This window comes from Zingiber officinale, chromosome 11B (assembly GCF_018446385.1).
Source record: "Zingiber officinale cultivar Zhangliang chromosome 11B, Zo_v1.1, whole genome shotgun sequence".
In the NCBI taxonomy this organism is placed as follows: Eukaryota; Viridiplantae; Streptophyta; class Magnoliopsida; order Zingiberales; family Zingiberaceae; genus Zingiber; species Zingiber officinale.
In genome coordinates, this window is record NC_056007.1 from 62,366,369 (window position 1) to 62,387,287 (window position 20,919).

Genomic DNA, 20,919 nt, shown 5'->3' on the forward strand with positions numbered 1-20,919 from the left:
ATAACTAGTTGTCTTATTCCGCATCATACTAGTTTTCTTTGTATGGATTTTGAAATACCAAACACAAGAGGCTAATGATTCTAGGTTTCTAATTTATGATTCAATTTTGTGTTTCTTTTGTTTTTTGATCTTGTGATTCGATTGTTTTTAGTGGTTAAACCTAGGGTTACTATAAGGAGATTAAATATTGAATTTCGTTGAAAAGCTTTGTCTAGGAAGTGGTGGATGATCCCATACCAAGAAGGCATAGTGTCTCGCTATGTTTAACCTGGAAGCCGATCCTTGAAATAAATATTTAATCAACTTTGTTACATGGGTAGATTTGGATTAATAATGTTAAGCATCGTTTGCGATCCAAGTCTAAACCTCTAAGAACAGATAAGTTGAATTTGGAATCAATAATGTTAAGTTATGTTTGCGATTCCAAATTTAATTTCTAAAGAACACAATAGGTTGTTAGGAAAGGTTTGGGACTTGTACAAAATTTTTGTACAAGGGAACCAGTACGATATTCTGAGTAGCAACCAACAAGGGGGAGCATCAGATAAGGTAAGTCATGTACGGTCTCTACCTCTTGACCAGTTGTACAAGTTTATTAAAATGCTATCTAAAAATTCTGATAAATTAGAAAATGATAATAAAAAATTATTAAAAAACAAAAAACTAAAAGGAACTTTAGCGAAATCTTGTCGGTTTGAAGATTTCGACAAGATAAAAATTGAAAATGAAAATTGAAAGAACAAATAAAAAATTTGAAGAATTCTACATGTTCAAATTTTACTACTTCAAATTTAAGAGTTTATCAAGGACTAATTGGTATTTTAGATATTATAAGGGTCAAATTAAAAAATTATCATGAAAATATATTCCTAAAATTTTTTTGATTAATCCAGTAGGTAAGAACCTATATTGGGTTCCAAAATCATTCTTAGATTAAAATCTTTATGCATATTTTATTTTTTAATTTGATTTAATATTTTTTTTCTTAAAATTATCTAATGTCTTCAAATAAATTGATTTGTATAATTTATATTCAAAATTAATTAGATCTTAATTTTTCTGAGAAAAAGGATTTTATTACTTATATGTAGAAAATTTTTAAAATTTTTTTACCAAAATATTTTTATATCAATTTTTTAATTAAAAATCATATTTTTATAATTTAAAATTATTTCACAAAGTTATTTTAAAAATTTTATTTTTTTTATGATAAAATATAATGTTCTCCATCAAGAAAAATATTTTTAAAATTTTTTCCATTATTGAATTTTCTATGAATTTTTTTTTCAAAATACTAATTTTTAATTTTAAAAATTCTCAAACATTCAATTTTTAAAAATTTATTTTTTTTACAAAACTATTTTCTATTTTATATTCTCAAAAAAAAATTTAAGATTTTTCGAGCTTTAAAACTATTTTTAAGTATTTTTTTAAATATACATCTTTTTTAGAAAATAATTTATGATTGCTTATCTTAATTTTGTTTATTCTTGAAAATTTTTTCACTGTTTTGGATATGCCTATTTCACTGTTACAATTACAAATAATTTTAAAATTATTTCTTTCAAAACTTGTTTATAAATCGTAAAAATTTAAAATTTTGAAATTTAAATTTCATAATTTTTTTTTGAATGTTTATCACTATTTGTGTAACCCTTAGAATTTTTGCCCTTATTTTTAATATGATAAAAGGGGGAGAATTATAGATTAAGTCCAGGAGGAGGCACATCTTGATTTTGCATGGAATAACATGTTTATTAATTGTAAATTATTTACTTATTTTTATTTTATTTTACCCTAACTTAACTTGAATTATTCACATAAAAAAAGGATAGATTATAAGTACTTCATGGTAGTTTTGATGTAATCAACCAAGTCAAGTTAGGTTCTATTGTGTTTGTCCTTATGTCTAAGTGTGTAGGAACTTAAAAGTACAATAAGTCGAGCGAAAAACGCAGCTAGCGAGAAGAATAACATGGAAAAGAGTCAACAGGTCGGTGCATCCAAATGACGAGGTGCTGCGGAAGAGTATGCTGGCGAACAAGAAAGAAGTGCATGACGTTTCTGAGGGACGAGAAGTCGAAGTAGAAGATTGCTCGAGGAGAATACCGGAAGATGAGTTCGGGTGATTCCAATTCTGGTTGGTCGAGATCATCCAAGCGACCGAAGAAGGTGTCGGACTAGTCAATCAAGGCTGACTGATCGGGGCACCCAGACCACCAAGGTGCCCTAATGGGCACCTCGACGCTGCGGATCAACTTCTGGGTCCATGCCAACAACGATCTAAGCGCTCGGAGCAGGTCATGGTACCCAGAGATGGATAAAACCTTATCACTTGGTTGTTACATAGTCGTTGCGTGGAGATAGGGTTTTGCCACACTAGGAGTGCCCGAATTGTGCTACGTCAACAAACGGTCAATTTTGACCAGTGGGCTATAAATAGAACTCTGGTCTTTCTCATTTCAAACAATGCACTCTGTACTTCGAAATCCTTTCTATTTTTTATTTCTGAACTTCATTTTCATGTACGAGGCTTCTCCGCCTTAGACATTTTGTTCGAGGAGGAGATCTTCATAGCAAGCCTACTTTTCTTGGATGAGCAATCTTCTGATTGTAAACCAAGTAAAATTATTTGTCTCATACTTTTCTTTAATTCTATAATTTTTTATTAAGTGTGTAATTGTTTAAGCCCAACAGTTTGAGAAATGTGTGAGTTTTCTTTGTAGGACAATTCGTCTCCCTCTAATCAGCCTTAAGAGACCTACAGAACATACTAGAATCATAATCAAGTGTGTAGAAGCTAACATGTAACTTCTATAGTATGTAGCAGTTATTTGCTAGCTTCTACACATTATAAAAGTCAATCGGTAGCTTCTACAATAGTACTAATCTGTGAATATTTTTATGATAAAATTATTAGGAAGACATAAAGAGGCGCTCATTTGACTTTTTAAAAAAAATATAAAAAAATTAAAAAAAAAAAGCACTAATATGATGTTTCTATTTATTTGGGGCGTTATTTCTATTTTTACACAATTAAATTATGTGGCATGAAATTTTAAAATATTTTTTTATAAAATAAAATAATCTATACGATTGATTTATATATTTATTTTTATCAGTCATATTTTTTTAAGTGTAAATTGGATTACATTTCAAATTATTTATATAATTATGTGGCATAAAATTATTAGGGAGACATCAGGCGCTCACTTTGATTTTTTGAAAAAACAAAATGCTAATATGTTGTTTCTATTTATTTGGGGTGCCCTTTGATTTTTACCCAATTAAATTATGTGATATAAAATTTTAAAATATTTTTTTATAAAATAAAATAATCTATAGTATTGATTTATATATTTATTTTTATCAATCATATTTTTGAGTGTAAATTGGATTATATTATTAAAAAAATTTCAATATCGTAACTTAAGTTTTAAAATTAAAAAAAAAAAAATAGAGGTTTTTTATTTTTTGGTGAGAGATTCCCAATTTCATCCGCCCCTTCCACTGAATGATTCTTTTCTTTCCTTTCAAACATTACCTATAAACGCCATGTATCTTTCCCTGCGTGCCACCGCGTAGCTTTCCATAAACTCTTATAGCGCAGCCGATTCGGCGATTTGCTTCTTACAACTCTCAGATTGTTTTCTTAGTTTCCCTTTTCTAGATTCGACGAGATCGGGAAACCCTAATCCAATTATGCTCCCGACGCATCGGATCTACATCCGCTGCCCTATCGGAGGTGCGTAGATCTCGCTGGCGGCGGCGGCGATGGGTAAGAAGAAGAAACGGTCCGAGAAGGTCTGGTGCTATTACTGCGACAGGGAGTTCGACGACGAGAAGATCCTCGTCCAGCACCAAAAAGCCAAGCACTTCAAGTGCCATGTCTGCCACAAGAAGCTCTCCACCGCCGGGGGAATGACCATCCACGTACTTCAGGTCCACAAAGAGACCGTCTCCAAGTAAGCATTCAACCTCCTTTCAGCCCGACTATTGGAATTAGTCATGGACGACGATGGCTAAGGTTATTTTGTCGTTAGGTTAACAGAGAGTTAATCGTGCAGTTTTCATATGCAATATATAGGTTACCGTTATACTTATGATTAACAATCTTGCCTTATGTTATTTCCAACATGAATGAACATCTGCTCCAATTGTGCATTTCTTGTATGCTGTATATAGGTTATCATTATAATTGACAATTTTGCTTTATGTTATTTTCTACATGAATGAACATCTGATCCTTGTTTTATTGTCGTTTTCACTGGTCAGTAAAATTATGATCTATGTTGTATCTTGTTTGATTCTATGAATATCATTTTTCCTTTCATCTAGGGTCCCTAATGCTAAACCTGAAAGAGATTCAACAGAAATTGAGATTTATGGCATGCAAGGAATTCCTCATGACATCTTAGCAGCTCATTATGGAGAAGGTAAAATTCTATGTTGGTCTTCCTTTCATGACCATCTATTAAATTATCCACATATGAAGATATACACTTGTTTGTATCTTTGGTATGTTACTTTTACTTTTGTGTGTGCGTGTGTTCAATTTCTACTTTAAGTTTATTTGCATTTCTTCATTTTGAGGATTTTAATGCATAATTGATATATCTTGTCATTAATATTCTTGGACTCTATTTATAGTTATCAGTTAATGGTATATTTAGTGTATTCATTCTTCATTTGCTTGACATGTATTTCTGTATCTTCTTTAGACACACACAGAAATTTGCAACAATGGCTATGTATGGATGGCATATGCATCTTTGAGTCTAAGCATTTGGCCATTTAGGCGGCTTATCTTCAATTTTGCAATTTGCTATATGTTGGAAAATTTGATCATTCTAGCAATAAGTCAGCAAAGTGTTTCTTTATGCTGGCATTCTTTAATCTGTTACTTTCTCTATTTACTGTGGTGCTAAATTTTCAAAACCTGTCCTACGGTTTGATAATTTTCTTTTTTTGATTATTATCTAAAGGATTTGAATTACTATTGTTGATGCATTTCTTATGTTTGGCAATGAGTTTATGATGAAATGTTCGAGCAGGGATCCTATCGTCCTCTTTTAGCAGACTAGGCCCTGGTCCATTGCACTGAATGGTGGGATTTAATGGTCCCCACCTGCTAAATAGATGGGGACCATTGAATCCCTCCAATCACTGCCCCTGGTCCAGGGGTGGACCAAGGCAGACGGGACCAGAGGATTCCGCCTAGAAATGTTCTATAGATGAAATAGATATAGTGGCTTTTCTTTACAAAAACCCCACTAATAGCATGACTTCCACTATATTGCTACAATTGTGGCATATATTCTAACTCTGTTACAATAAGCAAAAGTAAACAATGCCTAGGAACATTTTCACAATTTATGTGGCTTAGTGTATGTTCTTTATTGGATGAGTGTTTCCTTTCTGCAGCATCAAAGAACCATGTATAATCAATTTCTCTGTTTAGTGACTGAACTTAGATTCCTTACTGATTTCTCCACACTTACCCTAATCCTCTGTCTCACTCATGTCAGTCCGCTCACAGATCAGTGTCTTTGACCCTTCTTTCCTCATCTTCTTGTCCTTCATCTTGCTAGATTTTCCTCTCCTCTACATTCCTCTTTCTGCATGTCCCTTTACTTTTTTGTTTTCAACCTAAAGAGATCATCCTCTTTGTTTTCATCTTTCCTTCATCCCTAACCCAACATATTGGCCAAGGGCCATGTTACACCCTCTCAACTGCCCAGACTGTCCTCTAAAGCAACAAAATAATATAGCCATGTGGCAAAACTGTCCTTGCACTGCATTTTGCTCCAAGAAAAAATGTACTCATTTGCTTGCATTATTGCATCCTGAACTTGTTTCTTTAAGATTTCATCACTGCACAGATGTTATCCAAATTGTAGGAGTTCAGATTTGTTAGTTGACAGAACCATTTCAGAAAATATGGTTAACTTGATGCTGTTAACTGTAGTTTCTTTATCAAATGGGGAGTTTATTTATCAGGATTCTAACAAAGAATCCTGTGCAATCAGTATTTTAGTTTAATGGTTGAAATTTTGTTAACTTCTAGTTTATCTTCATTTCTCTATTCCACTTGCATGAATTCTATGGAAAACTAGTTTTCTTTTTGCTAATTTTTGAGGATAGTATTGCTTAAGATTTACATTGATACCGTATATCCTCATCCTTGGAGATCCTTTAACTGGTATACCATTTTGTAGATTGTTTATTCTGTTGAACCTGAACAGAAGAGTAGATCAAAAGTTGTTTGTCTGGTGTTTTTTCTTTTTTCTAATCTCTTTAACTGATTATAGGTCAATATTAGGATTGAAGCTCTGAACTTATTTATTTGAGGTCTGAACTACACAAATAAAAAAACTGCTCAAAGTAAGAAGCATTTGTGCCCTATAATTAAATGTGGATGGATGGATTTTTGACTTGTCTCAAGTTCCTACTTCGGACTGTCTATGTGCTCACTGTTTAAACTTGTACTTTGCTTGCCATGGGACTGAAATGTTCCACCCTATCTAATTAAATAAAAAAATCAATTACAAATTGCAATAGATATCATTAGTAAATTTTTTTAAAATGTAAAAAGTTTGAGAAATCCAATTCTGCCCAATTTTAATGTAATATAATCTAAAATAACAAAGATTGTGTATAAAGACAAAATATCATAAAATCATTTACCAAAAAAGTGGGAAAATTATCCAATACTCAGTTCACCCAAGAAAAAATTATGGAAATTTGCAACTTGATTGACTTGGGCCAGAACATGGTTGCTTATTTTAATAATAAGTTAGGTTTAACTTTTGAGTGTGTTGAGTATAAGGTTAATAGGGTTAGTTTCACTAAGGTATTTTTATGATAAGGCTTTGATCATGAGTCCTTTGTATACATATACATAATCCTTTAGAACATATTTAGAATATTCTCTTTCCCAAGCTTAACAGGGTATTAGAGTGACCCTTAAGTTGCTCCCAATATACATTATTTTCATTCTCTTTCCTCCATATTATATATATATTGCTTTGTTTTGTTTGCATGTGAAAACACATCTCCTATGAGTCAGTGAAAATCTGAATAAAGAAAATTTCATGTTTTCAGTTTAGCTTTCATTAGCAAAGGGTCATGTTGTTCTATTCATTTTCGAGGAAGATTTGAATATACAATGTTTTGTTCTTAGTTTGCGAACTAAGTTGTGTTATCTATTATTCCTTTAACATCTCTGAGTGCTTTCCTTTAAGTCTCTTACATGCGACTATAAGTATATGCATTGCTTCATAGAGAAGCTTATACAGGAGATCTGTTCCATATTTCTTATCTTAGTTTCATTTCATCAATTTTCTCTTTAATTCTCTCTCTAATCCATGCACTGATCTAAAGGTAAAGGAATCACTGGTTGCGTGCTCCATTAATCACAGTAACAAGTGTTAAAATTTTATTTCATTAAGGTCACATCTAAGTCTCCATTTTGGTTGTTCAAGTAACAAGTTGGAAATATATAATTTCTATGATCTATTTTCCAGCTTGAGGGTAGTATTAAGAGATGTGCTGATATAAAGTAAAATGACAATTTGACAATGTGGTATTGTTTAACTTGAATATTTTGGGTTTATTCTAGTCAAAAAATTCATGTTATTTATTTCCATTTTTGTGTGCATGTTTAATGGTCATGAAATCATTATTTTACTTTTAAAATGTTGGTGCAGATGAAGAGGCAGCAGCAAAAACGGCCAAAGTGGAAGTTCCATCAAGTGGGTTTGTTGGTGGAATAGTTCCTGGTTCATTGGGCATTAGATTTCCTCCCCCACCTGCATATGGTGCAGTTCGTCCAATGTAATGTTTATGTTTACTTCATTTAATTATTTGGAAATGTATTGTTTTGAAACTTCTAGTTTTTGTGCCTTATGTTAGCTCTCATAGTTCATGCTCTTACATGATGCATTTCTTACCAGATACAATCCTGCTTTTCGTCTACCACGTCCAACTTGGCCTATTCTAGATGTCCAACCACAACCTTGGTTTCCTCAAGTGTCTGTTCCAGTTACTCCAGCTGTTGTAGTTCCACAGCAACCCTTATTTCCTATTCCAAATCCTACGACTCCTTTGATCTCCACTTCTGCTCCTCTAATCGAGTCACCATTACAAGCTGGTCCCCCTGGCCTACCCACATCTATACCTGCGATGGTGTCTCAACCTCTGTTTCCGATTAATAATCCAGCTGGCGTTCCTTCTCAGAGTTCCCCATTTTTAGCAACATCGACAACAATAATTTCTTCAAGCTCTCTAACAATGTTAAGTGGTGCCGTTGATGCAAATTCAACATCAAATACTTCTACAGGAGGTGGTTACGTTACACCAAATGATCCAGGTGCAATATCTTCAAGTTTCTACATCTATGTACATTGAAATCTCAGTGTGATTATAATTATTTCTATCTTATGATGATTAAAATTATTTGGGTAGACCATCAGGGTGCCTCCTTTTTTTTCTAAATCTTCAAAGGGGTATTCCTTCTTGGCATTTTTTTTTTTAAATAAAAAAGGTGCCATCTTTTATGTTCTTTCATTAGCCATCTACCTTTTCCAAAGAAAGCCAAAATCAGATATGAAGTCTACCAAATCTTGAAGGCTATTTATCATGTACATGGTCACGGTAAAGTTTAAATATGCTGGAAAGCCATCTAAGTTAGATGTTGTTTATGAAACTCTCTAATTGATTACAAAATTATAAAAGGGAAAAATGTTTCACTTTGCAACTTATTCTCCTGGAAAGCTTAGCTCAATGTAAATGAACCTTATGTTCCAAGTTTCTTTACAAAATATATCAACCAAAAATGTCCAGTTGAGTGAGTTAATGTATTACTTTTTTTTCCTCTTCAGATGGTAACTTGTATGCAAACTCCCATATGTATGCTTCCGGTCCAAACACTGAGAACCCTTCAATTGGACCTCCACCTGTGATATCCAACAAGCCCCCTGCCTCCCATGCCACCGCAAATGAGGTCTACTTGGTTTGGGATGATGAGGCAATGTCAATGGCAAGTTTCTGAAGCAATAGTTTATTGGTTGAACTTTTTTTTTTCTTAACTTGCTACTTAATGCATAACCTTATTCTTGTTTTATATATGGTTTCTTAATGTTGGACTATTGTGCAGGATGAGAGAAGAATGTCTCTGACAAAGTATCAGGTGCATGATGAAACTAGCCAGGTAAGTTTTTATTGCCTCCTGTTTTTCATTTTGACGGATGTGCAGATCCAGAAGGTAGGAAACTAAACCAGAAAAAATAATCATTAAAGTTAATTGCCCTATATCTCAATATACTCATCCCATCTTAATTCCACTTCTACTTTAATATGCAGTAAGAATGCTTTTATGAAAAATTTGTAAATTTTTAGGAGGAATTTATCGCCCTTGTGAGTTTTCTATGAAGCTTTAGTTTCAAGTGAACTTGATTACTAAGAATGATATTCTTCTATTTTCCAATCCTCGACATTCTAGTTCTCCTGGTGTTTTAAAAGTTTTTTCAATTGGCTTTTACATAATTTCTACTTTTAGTAAGTTTTATAAAACTGACAAGCTTTTGCTGCAAATGAGCGAGGGTTGCCTACCTAGCACCAGGCCTATCCGAAAATGTGTATGTACCGTGTTCTGATCTAGTTTTTTGGTTTTATTTATTATCCCTCTTGCTTAATGAGTGGGGGACTTAAGTTGAGCAAATCAAGAATATATGCCAGCAGGATTTTCTCAATTTGTAGCATTTCTTGTTATCTGTTTTTGATCACATTGGCGACCAGAATGGTACAGGTCAGCTTTCATTCAGATGCAAGTTCACTACCTCAGATCAGTTAGATTATTCAACTTAAAGAATAACAATACTCTTTTTGCTACTTCACTCCCACTCTAATTTATCTTTTGTTTGTTTCATGTTACACTCAGATGAACTCCATTGATGCAGCCATAGACAGAAGGATATCTGAAAGTCAGCTCGCCAGCCGCATGACATTCTAAACCCCATTACATCGGTTGAGGTTTTGACCCAGTTGCTATTTGTCCTCTGAACAACTCGAACAATGAAGCACCAAGGTCTGCTCCTTTTGTATTAGACCGGCATATTAGCATTGTAACATATGTGGAGGTTGGTTGATTGTGCCTTTAGACATGATGCAGAATTTATTAAGTTTGTTGTTCAACTTTAACAAGAGGCTGTTCTCAAAGTTACTTGATAGCTCTTAGTTAACATTATCAGCTGCTTGTCAAATTAATATCATTGTTTCGAGTTGGTGTTGGGTCTGTGTAATCACTTGACGGTGATGCTGAATTTGATGCTAAGTACGGGTTTGATAGTCCGAATTGGATTCTGGTAAGTGTATCTGTGACTTGGGCTGTCTGATACAACTATATATATACATTGGCAAGAGGAAACGAATGAAGACTCTCCACAGGAGTGGAGATAAGCCGTAAGATGCAATGAAGAGAGAAGAGAGGGAAAAATAAATATCGGGGAAGAGAGATTCTCTAGGATGCTTTTTGTAAACGTGGATTGGACCACAACAAACAACTATTATGGATTCAGAGAAATGCACCATAAAATCTATGCAAGTGAACAAAATGAATTACACTGTAATTGGGGGAAATGATCCATCACCAACAACTGAGTTTCAAGTTTCACAGCAGAGGTAGATGAATAAAGCATGCCTAAGTCAAAGTGAACAATAATCTAGCTCCTAATGTGAACCAAGCACATCCAGTACTACTCAATTGGAATCAGCGAACTGTAAGGATGACAAACTTCATGGAAAGATCACTTATTTCTTGCGCTTGGTAGCACGTTTTCCTTGACCCTTCGGTGGAGGACCCTTGCCTCGCCGCTTCAACATCTCCAACTTAGCCAATCGTCTGATGCAGGAAAGAGATGGTAAAGAGTGGCAATGAAACTAGAGACATAACAATTGAAATATTTATAAAAATGTAGACCGTTTACCCCACATTCTAAGCTAGTAATGGCTTTGAACAACCACATGAAGATACGGGAGAGAAACTTGCTCAATCAAGCTATAAAGAATAGACTCGATTAAGTTACAAAAAAAACGACAAAAAATTGTATGAACTGGTTAAGGTTAAGCTAGTAATGGCTTTGAACAACCACATGAAGATACGGGAGAGAAAGTTGCTCAATCAAGCTATAAAGAATAGACTCGATTAAGTTACAAAAAAAACGACAAAAAATTGTATGAACTGGTTAAGGTTAACCCTGAAGATAGCATATGGTCTTAGTTGAAAACATCTATACATAAATGACACAACTCCCAAAAAAAATTTATTAGCAAACCAATGAGGTCAATAGCAAATCTGAGTAAATATCAGTCAGTTGGAATTTCTTGTTTCATTGGACATGGTTAGTTTTCTTGAAACTATATCTAATGCAAGTAGGCTTATAAAAGGGAAATTATCAAGAACTTCATTCGCAGAGGCTTCTTCCAGGAGAAATTTTCCACGATCAGGAAATTGAAACCTTTTTGAGCTAACTTCAGGAAACATATGTACTCTTCTTTCTAATCAAAATAGTTGTTTCTAGCTAGAGGCATTTCAAATCTCATACATGTCTTTTTTTGTCTATGGATAACCACATTAATCCCCAAAATGCTAATGAACTGTTGAATATGGATCAAATCAACCATGTAGCAAAAAAGGTACAGAAAAAACAGAGGAAAAGAAATGGAGACACAAATGATAAAGTTGCACTTGTTTCAAAGATAAAGTGTAAACAAATTTGACAAATGCCTCACTTGGCGCAGCTACAAAGTTTACCTTGCTTGTAGATGAATTTACTAAAGGATCCAATATCACAGTAGTTTAGTAAAAAAAATTACAAATCGCAAGGTAAAATCTAGGTCAAATCATCAAGTCTAAAATTGGTTCATCCTAAGTTTATCATTTATACCTCCACCATTTTAGGGACTTACAGGTATCTGTGATAAAGGTTATTGAGCGAAAAAAACAACCAAACAACAAATTGGTAAGTGTAGACTTGGACCACTAACACCTAAACCTTGTTGCCACGGAAATTGATACTTATGTTGGCAGCTGCAAAAATGTACAGTTAATAATATTTGCGCTAAAAAGGAAAAGTTTGGAAGTGCTATGCTACCACTAAATATTTGATTATAAACTATTGGTGTAGGATTCAGTTGAGAGATGAGAATAATTGGAGAGTTTAAATGATGTCTATTTTGCATGCTAGGATAGTCGATTGTTTCCTAGGTGAAGTGGATGAGTAGGTCAGCTGCAAAAATCCAACAAAGAGACAACATAAACTGTCATGGGTTAGGGGAGGATCAATTGCAGACTGCAGAATATTCGGAACTAGTAAATTAAGAATCTCCTTGGATAACAATCCTTAGATATTCAAATAACAGAAAAATGAAAGAATACGAGCAGAACAGGTAACTTTCAGCTCATGCCAAGTTCTTTACGCATGGTACTTTATCTTAGCAAGTCATCACCATGTAGTCATTTGCATCAAAATTAGATGATTTGAAAAGGTGAGTTAGCTAAAATTTAACCAAAAAAACAAGTTTGCATATAAAAATTTGGTTAAGCTTTATCAAAATCAGTTCATAAACTAATTATATGATTCAATTTCTAGTATGTGTCAATTCGTAATAATCATGTCAGTTTCATATCAGTGTTTTTTTTAAAAAACTATGTATAGAGTTCTACCAATTTTAATTGGTTTCTCTAGGTTAACAAGATCTACACACACGAGAGAACGAGAAAGTAAATATCACCACGAGACTCAAAATAAAACAGTTTCAGTAGAGAAAGCAATTCCTGACATGTTACTGCAATATGAGCACTAAAACACTTCTATTAACCATCCACATAATCCTGAAGATATTTTCTGGCACACAAGTAAAAATTCAGAGAAGAGAAGCAGGCATTTTCTCGAATATGCATTCAGACAGCAGGTATGAGAGTGCAAATTGAAAAGGAGATAAACAAGATGGTACGTACTCTTTCTCCTCACGGGCAAGAACTGAGGGGTCTTCGTTCTTGATGTCATCGGGGTACCACGATGCAATTTTTTCTCCGATGAGCTTTTTGCGGAGGATCTTGTGGGGCGACCGCTTCCCTAATGGGTTCAGGACATGGCCGAAGATCCTCGCCCGTGCCTCCGTCACCCCCTGCAGCGCCGCCGCCATCAGCATGCCCTTTAAGCTCATACTCCCGCAGCAAAACCACCTCTTGATCTCAGTTCTCAATTGCCAGTACGAACTAGGCTTGCCGCAATGCTAGCTTCGCTCCCCGCACATGAACTATAACAATGTCAGAGCAAAATATAGACAAAAACTAACTGAACTGGATACATGCACACCTCTGAACTAATTCCACTAAGAGTGAGCACACGGTGCAAAGTGGAGATAAGAGAGATATGCATGAAAATACAATCAAAGAGAGTAACAGCATAATTTGCAATTTTATATTTCCATATCATTTGTCTTTTATTCTCTTCTTAATTAATTTTCATCCGTCCTCCTTAATTTCTCATTTTCCAATATTACCATAGTCTTACATTATTCGACAACTCAATATAATTTTATTAAATGGGTGAACGACATGTAATACACACATCAAGGATCTGTCGTAAAAGTAAAGGTGAACAATTTGCAATTCACCTAATACAAACACATCATGTAAAAATATAAATATAAGGATGAGTGACCAGCAACCCACCCAATAAGGATGCATTGTATATGAGAGTAAATACACACAATCCATATGAGATTAAACGACATCGTATGTATGCACCTATACATACATAAATAGAGTGAACGACCAGCAATCCACCCGAAAGAGATGTACTGTATATACATGGGGTGAACGACCTGGAATCCACCAAATACGAACTACATCATGTGTATACACATATACGTACAATATAGGGTGAACAACCTGCAATCTACCCAAGTGTCTAACATAAGTCGCCACGGGATGCCCAGTTGGTTAGAGGGTGATAAACTTGCTACAATAGGACAAGGGATCAATTCCTGGTGAGTGCATGCCTTCGGGGGAAAAAACCCCTCCCACTCCTAGTCAACTTGGCAGTCGGCTATAAGATAATCTCGTGATTTACCTCCTTTCACATAACGTAGGGATAGGTTGTGAAGAGCACCTAGGGTGAGCGTAATCACCTTTTGCTACAAAAGTCTCAAATGAAAAATAGAATCAACAGTCCGCAATCCATCTCGTGATAAAAATAAGGTGAATGACTCACAATCCACCCCGTGAGGAAAATCATCTCAATTTGGCCGAAGTCATGAACGCACAAAAAGACTCAAAAGTCACATTTAAAACGTGGAACAAATGCTCTATATTTGTAAAGAGTTACTTTAATAATTCATCTATCATAAATAATTCATCTCTTTAGAATTGAAGTTCTACAAAACAAAGGTTATACTCGTTTCTTTATTAATTTACTTGAGAAGTTGCATACTTCTTACCAGCACTGAGCGAAGTTCAAGATTATAAATAATCACGCAACTACTAGAGAGCAAAGCTCAAGCTCTAGATTGTAAATAATTACGCAACTCATAAAGGCAGAAGCTCTAAATTATAAGTTGCACAGCTCTTTTAGAGGGTGGAGCCAAAGATTTAAACTACAAATAATCACACAACTCATTTAGAGGGCAGAGTCGAAGCTCTAAACTATGAGTAGTCATGCAAGGACAGAGACAAAGCTCTCTCATATTTTTCAATTATAGTAACTATATTGACAAAATTATTTAATAATGTTGGTCCACTCTTTATTTCAAGTTATCTTTGTAAGTTTCATTAATAAATTTTGAAAGAATAGCGAAGCAAATATAAATAACAAGATCAAGCAAGTAAAGACAATGTTTTAAAAAGCGCGAAGCGCGACGAAGCGCCGAGTCCAAGCTTCAAGCTTTATAAGCTTAAGCGAGCTTAGGACAATTTTAAGCGTAAAAAAGCGTTTTTTATTTTTAAATAAAATTTAATTATTTTAAACAAATAAATAGATCAAATAATACTTAAACATGATAAATTTAAGGTTCATGCATAAATTTCTCACATGTTTAGAAAGACAAAAGTCACAAAGTTTATAATATCCATTAGTTTTCAGTTTTCACAATAAAAGAACATAAAAAACTAGAAATTATCTAATTCCTTGTCTGATTCTAATTCGATCTCCTCATCTTCCGTATTATCCGATACAAACTCGTTTTCATCGGGCTCCCCTATAATATTAGCATTAATGTCTCTTGTTGACTGTAAAGTGTCAATCTCCACCTCAACTTCATCATCACAACCCTCAACTATCCAAGATTGTGCCTTGCTACCATCACGTGCAAGTAAAGTCTCTAATTTATCCTTGCCCTTCTTCTTGTTCATCAATCTTGCAAAAAATTGTCCTAATCGGACAGAAACCGTCGCCCCTGTCGCCGTCGCCGTCGTCGCCGCCCCACCGCCAATTTGTTTGCAAAATTTGAAGTCGGTAACAAGTTGTAATACTTTCCGATCACTTTTTCTAGGTTTTCTCGATAGCAGGCAGATAGGGGGTTTATGGTAGATTATGGCTTTTCTCTCAAGAGTTGAGAGACGTTGTGTCTCTTCGTTTTCTCTAAATTTTTTTCCTTATGTTCTTTAAAAATTTACAAATCAATTAAAATTATAAATAAAAAATCGCGCTTAAGCGCTATTAAGCGCGCTTAATCATGCTTAATTTGGTCAAACATACTTTGACCGCTTTTTTCCCCGCTTTCACCTAAAGCGAAGCTTTTCTTCCTCGCTTCGTGCTTAAGCGGCGCTTAATGACGCTTTTTAGAACACGGAGAAAAGATATATAGAAGCATGCAATTTATTATTATTATTATTATTATTTTTATTATTACCCGACATAATGAAGTTATTATTTACTTATTATAATAAAGCAATTGGCTGACTTATAACTGTATAGCATATAAAATAACATTTTAATCTAAAAACAAGAATAAAAGAACTCTGTTTCCCTTCTGTTAAAATCCAAATAAATCAACATCATTCCCAACGCTGCTTGATTTATATCATATAATATAAAAGAAAATAGCACTCGGGAAGAGCTAAAGAATTCCCGGCTGCTAGTTGTGTTCCAAACCAGCAAGGGAATCAAGAAAAAAGGATCCAAATTATTTTCTTTTAAAGAGTGTGTTTAATCATTCACGAAGAAGGTAATCAAAAGAGATCAAGTAAGAAAACACCACCTAAATAGAAGGTCTAATTGTTCTTGCTGCTGTGGATCGTTGGCGGCGCGATGACGGCGATTCCAGCAGCAACGGCGAGCGGTGGCGGCTGCTGCCGAGATGGGGCCCAACACTCTCCGCTGCTTCGATCACTATCGGGCGACGACTAGGGCTAGACAAGTGTCGGGGGGAAGCATGGCCCTTTTAACAAATCTATCCAATCAGGAAGAGAAGCATGGCCCTTTTAATTGCAAATCTAACAAGTTTTAAAATTTATAACCCATCCCTGTCTCTACTGTACGCTATACTATACCCATCGATCCAGCCGATCTGGACACTGAGATTCCTCGGGCCGGCCCAAATATCGACGGTCAATAAAGTCCCGCGGAGAATGCTACGTGCGTTCGCTCGACCAAGTCATGCCAACACATCCACATTCACGGCCTCATCGCACCACGGCAACCTCGGCTGCTTCGGCACTTCAGTTTTCTCCCTAATCCATGGCATCGTCCGCCTTCCTCCTCTACCCTCCACCGGGTCACCTAAACCCCTCTTCGCTTTCTCTCGTTCCTCCTCTCACTTCTCCGGCCATTCGGAGCCTCTGCCACGGCCTATCCATCTCCAACGGTTGCGCCATGAGGAGGACACAGCTACTCTCTCCGAGGGTCGTGCCCAAGACCTCTCCGTCCCCAGTTAGCGAGCGTCACCTGACCCTGTTGGAGTATGTCGCAAAGGGAGGCGCCGACGTCGGGGATGACCTTGCAGTCCTGTTGACTCACCTCCAGTACGCTTGCAAGAGGATCGCCGCCTTGGTTGCGTCGCCCTTCAATGCTGATGATGGCCGAATACCGGAAGATAGCGGCGGTGGCGAGGGTATTGGGTCCTTGTCGTCTTCCGGAAGGGACAAGCCGAAGCCACTTGATATCATTTCGGTAATATCCGTCCCTACATCCATGTTATTTGTTGATCTTCGCGATTCTGTTCCAATAGCTTTCTTGGACTGCTAATTCGATGCAATTGACAATTCTCTTGGTGCTGCTTGCATGTTTGTCAGTATGAATCTGCTATTTCTGGAATAGTTGGTGTGGCACGTTATGATGAAAACTTAGGATTTGCAAATACTGAAGTCGATGTGTTGCATGTAAGGGTTCACACGGTTTTCTTTTGCAGTATGGTATCCGCATCTATAACAGAAACAACAATAAAAACTATTTGGGGTCGGTGAAAGAGAAATCACAGTGCCATTAAGCTCTATGTATGTCAGATCTTTTGTAATACCTGATTCGCATGGCACAAAACTAGCACTTCCTATTGATGACCATTGAGAGTTTGCAAGTTCGTTTAAAAAAACCACTCAAAGAGATCCAATCATAAGGGACTTTTGTTGATAAATATGAGAAAAAAATAATTAAAAAATTAAGAAGATAATTCTTCAAATTAATGTTAAGTAGCGACCATAAATGTGCTTTCTAGTGGTTGATGGCAGTTATTGATGGTGAATGCTGTGAAGCAACTAAGTAGATTTCTGGAAAGTAGTGGTTAAAGGATGGAATCAGTAAACCTATGATTTCATGAGCATGGTTGGATGGACTCACATGAATGTCATTCAATTGAAATTGAGCACTTTTGTTGATAGGAATTATAGTAAACCTTAAGCCAGCAATGAGAAATCGGTATCAGCAACTGTCAGCAAATGTGCCATTAAAAATTCTTGTCAAATTCTTAACTGTTACTTTGTTTTCAGATAGCCAGTCTGTCTATTCAAGCATACATGGTAGCATTTGACCTGATTCAGAACAAGAACAAGAACAGAAATTATAAAATTCAATGGTGTATCATTTACTTTATTTCTTAATTCTTGAAGTATTAGTTGACATTTATTCGAGTGAGTGTTTGAGGCATTCTTTAGGTTCTTTCTTATCTATGTGCTTCACTCCACTAATTTTGAGTGAGTTTTATAGTTCATATCTGTTATCCATTTTTCCCAGTATGAGAAAAGGTCAAGCAATTTAGTTATTTATTCGCCTGCAGAATGACATGATATTGGCCTCACTCAGAAATTCTGGAAAAGTTGCAGTTATGGCATCAGAAGAAGATGATATTCCAGTTTGGATTAGTGATCATGGCCCATTTGTCGTTGTCGTCGATCCTTTAGATGGTTCTAGAAATATTGATGCCTCTATACCAACTGGTACCATATTTGGAATATACAATAGACTCGCCGAGTTGGACCATCTTCCAGTGGAGGAGAAGGCACAACTCAATTCTCTCCAAAGTGGAAACCGACTTGTAGCTGCTGGTTATGTTTTATACTCATCCGCCACCATCCTTTGCATAAGTGTCGGTTCAGGGACCCATGCTTTCACTTTGGATCATTCAACTGGAGAGTTTGTTCTCACACATCCATCAATTCAAGTTCCTCCTAGAGGTAAGATAGTCTTTAATGGAAAACATTTATCCATAGGCGTTCTTGGGATCAAGAGTCAAAAGAACTGTGATTAGGATTTGGTTCAACTCTTCTACATCTGTCCAACTTTCTTTCTTTTTTTTTTTTCTTTTTTGTTTTGTTAATGTCAGGACAGATATACTCTGTGAATGATGCGAGGTACTTCGACTGGCCAGATGGACTAAGGCAATACATCGACACTGTCAGACAAGGCAAGGGGCAGTTCCCTAAGAAGTACTCAGCTCGATATATCTGCTCGCTGGTCGCTGACTTTCATCGCACTCTTGTTTACGGAGGTGTGGTCATGAACCCAAGGGATCATCTTCGACTTGTTTATGAAGCGAACCCTCTTAGCTTCCTCATCGAGCATGCTGGTGGAAGAGGTTCGGATGGGAAAACAAGGATTCTGTCATTTCAGCCGGTAGAACTACATCAAAGATTGCCACTGTTTTTGGGGAGCATCGACGATATGAATGAATTAGAAAGCTACGACAGTATCCAACAGAAGATTAACCCTGGATACGATGTTTGACATGGGAAACTTTTATAGTTATATAACATTGTATAATCCCACTGGCCACTGGTCACAGCTTATCTATATTGTGTACATGGTGGCCTTGCAACATGCAAATACATACTTTTTGTATTATTTGATTGCTGTGGATTCATGTTTCTTCTTTTATTTTAACATATTAACTGCATCATACAGATTTATTTTATCAGGCTATGTTTACTTTGATGGATAGCTGTGCCATGAAGGAAGGAAGGGAGAGAGTCTTGGTATAAAGGATAGACTCGAGGTTTGGTCCTCCCCATTTTACCATGGTAATGAAAGCTAACATTATAATCAGGGAGCGTTATACTTTTTTTTTTTTTTTTTTTTTTTCGCAAGCAATTATACTAACATTTAAGATTATTTAAATTATAGTTATAGTATGTGAAATTATCTTATTAAATTTGTTATCAAATATAATTACGTACTTATATTGAAGCATTTATTACCATTAATTATATTATATAATGGGACAAAAATTAAAAAAAAAAAAGTGTCCCTTTCCCCTTTGTTTGGGAGGGAGAGGAAAATGATATATATATAAAAAAATTATAAAAATATCTTCACTTTTTAAAATAAGTCAATATGTGAAAAAAAAAAATAGGATAATCTCTATCCTCTTAAGGTGCGTTTGGTTCGGGGTTATTCTTGATAACCTTGGTTATCCATCCAAGATTATCAACAAAAACCTTGTTTGGTTAAGGTATTCGATGATTCCTGAGTAATGTTCGATGCCCGACACGTCAGCAAAAGGGTCATGCAGTCCAGAATCGGAAAATCTTAGAAAATTTAGGCCGCGTTTGGTTTCATCATTTTCTATTTTCATTTTCTGTAAAAATGAAAAACATGTTTGATTGATCATTTTTACTTCTGTTTTCCAGAAAATGAGTTCCCATTTTCTAGAAAACTAGAAAACGGCTAAAAGTCGTTTTCAGAAAAAACTGAAAACCCAAAAACACGGCTGGAAAAAAATGATGCAAATGCGAAAACGCGGCCGAAAAAGTGAAAAACGCGGCCCACACTGTGTCAATTTTTTTTCATTTTCCTTAACCTTTTTTTTTCCTCCTCTCCCGAACTCTCGACTCCCGTGCGTCTTCTCCCGTGCCCTAAACCGCTGCTTCCGTCGCTCCTCTCCCTGTGCCGCGCTTCCAAGTAGCATGAGCATGAGTCGCGTTTTGTTATGACTTATTTTAGCCGTGTATGAGTTTTTGTTATTTTTAGTGATCGAATTCAGTTGGAAATTTTGGTTGAGCCGTATGTTTTCCTGATGTTAGTTCCATTTGTGACTTTGTTTAAATCATCGCCATACGTCAAGGAGAATCTGTAGTTTTGTTCAAAAACATTTTTAGATAAGAATAGTTCACTGGAAGTAGAAAGTTTGGTCAGGAACATCAGATTGTGTAGCGTTATGTTTTTCCAAGTGATTTTGAATTGGTAGCGCTGTTGTCATCCACCAATATTCATCACCTAAGCATGACGATGTTTGATCACACTCCCTGCTTGTCTCATTTAGAGATATACAATCAACAGAACCGCTGCGGACTTGCCTTCCTGATCGGTCACCAGTCCGATCAGGGAACCTCCTGATCGGTCTCTGAACCGATCAAGGAACCTCCTGATCGGTCTGTAGACCGATCAGGGAACCGATCATTTTCTGATCGGTCTACAGACCGATCAG

General features: G+C 35.7%; 3 protein-coding genes across 7 annotated transcripts; 2 read left to right on the forward strand and 1 right to left on the reverse strand.

The window, feature by feature from the left end:
• Positions 1-3,507: 3,507 nt before the first annotated feature.
• On the forward strand, positions 3,508-10,288 carry LOC122034288 (protein SUPPRESSOR OF FRI 4-like). 2 transcript variants are annotated; one of them, XM_042593470.1, is made up of 7 exons: positions 3,508-3,965; positions 4,339-4,436; positions 7,710-7,836; positions 7,956-8,371; positions 8,883-9,040; positions 9,158-9,211; positions 9,941-10,288. In XM_042593470.1, exons 1-7 carry the CDS (start codon positions 3,775-3,777, stop codon positions 10,010-10,012), a joined length of 1,116 nt encoding a protein of 371 aa, XP_042449404.1. In that variant the 5' UTR covers positions 3,508-3,774; the 3' UTR covers positions 10,013-10,288. The 2 variants fall into 2 exon arrangements, 1 of the variants encoding a protein (XP_042449404.1); XR_006126672.1 differs by having other exon boundaries at positions 3,509-3,965; positions 9,158-9,848.
• A 284-nt stretch (positions 10,289-10,572) lies between these two features.
• On the reverse strand, positions 10,573-16,486 carry LOC122034464. Of its 3 annotated transcripts, none has more exons than XM_042593728.1 (3): positions 16,264-16,486; positions 13,019-13,296; positions 10,573-10,900 (listed from the first exon to the last, which is right to left on the reverse strand). In XM_042593728.1, exons 2-3 carry the CDS (start codon positions 13,225-13,227, stop codon positions 10,810-10,812), a joined length of 300 nt encoding a protein of 99 aa, XP_042449662.1. In that variant the 5' UTR covers positions 13,228-13,296; positions 16,264-16,486; the 3' UTR covers positions 10,573-10,809. The 3 variants fall into 3 exon arrangements, with proteins under 3 accessions (XP_042449662.1, XP_042449660.1, XP_042449661.1); XM_042593726.1 differs by having other exon boundaries at positions 13,019-13,300; XM_042593727.1 differs by having other exon boundaries at positions 13,019-13,320.
• A 155-nt stretch (positions 16,487-16,641) lies between these two features.
• Positions 16,642-19,378, forward strand: LOC122035000 (fructose-1,6-bisphosphatase class 1-like). 2 transcript variants are annotated; one of them, XM_042594362.1, is made up of 3 exons: positions 16,642-17,174; positions 18,274-18,670; positions 18,820-19,378. In XM_042594362.1, exons 1-3 carry the CDS (start codon positions 16,743-16,745, stop codon positions 19,218-19,220), a joined length of 1,230 nt encoding a protein of 409 aa, XP_042450296.1. In that variant the 5' UTR covers positions 16,642-16,742; the 3' UTR covers positions 19,221-19,378. The 2 variants fall into 2 exon arrangements, with proteins under 2 accessions (XP_042450296.1, XP_042450297.1); XM_042594363.1 differs by having other exon boundaries at positions 18,865-19,378.
• The last annotated feature ends 1,541 nt before the right edge of the window (positions 19,379-20,919 follow it).

Excerpts from the sequence above, each read along its gene's own strand:
- LOC122034288 (XM_042593470.1), top strand. The coding sequence starts at position 3,775 with ATGGGTAAGAAGAAGAAACGGTCCGAGAAGGTCTGGTGCTATTACTGC. Across the intron at positions 9,041-9,157 it reads ATGATGAGGCAATGTCAATG|GATGAGAGAAGAATGTCTCT; the intron begins GCAAGTTTCTGA and ends ACTATTGTGCAG. Across the intron at positions 9,212-9,940 it reads TGCATGATGAAACTAGCCAG|ATGAACTCCATTGATGCAGC; the intron begins GTAAGTTTTTAT and ends TGTTACACTCAG.
- LOC122034464 (XM_042593728.1), bottom strand. The coding sequence starts at position 13,227 with ATGAGCTTAAAGGGCATGCTGATGGCGGCGGCGCTGCAGGGGGTGACG. Across the intron at positions 10,901-13,018 it reads CTTGCCCGTGAGGAGAAAGA|ACGATTGGCTAAGTTGGAGA; the intron begins GTACGTACCATC and ends TTCCTGCATCAG.
- LOC122035000 (XM_042594362.1), top strand. The coding sequence starts at position 16,743 with ATGGCATCGTCCGCCTTCCTCCTCTACCCTCCACCGGGTCACCTAAAC. Across the intron at positions 17,175-18,273 it reads AGCCACTTGATATCATTTCG|AATGACATGATATTGGCCTC; the intron begins GTAATATCCGTC and ends ATTCGCCTGCAG. Across the intron at positions 18,671-18,819 it reads AATTCAAGTTCCTCCTAGAG|GACAGATATACTCTGTGAAT; the intron begins GTAAGATAGTCT and ends TGTTAATGTCAG.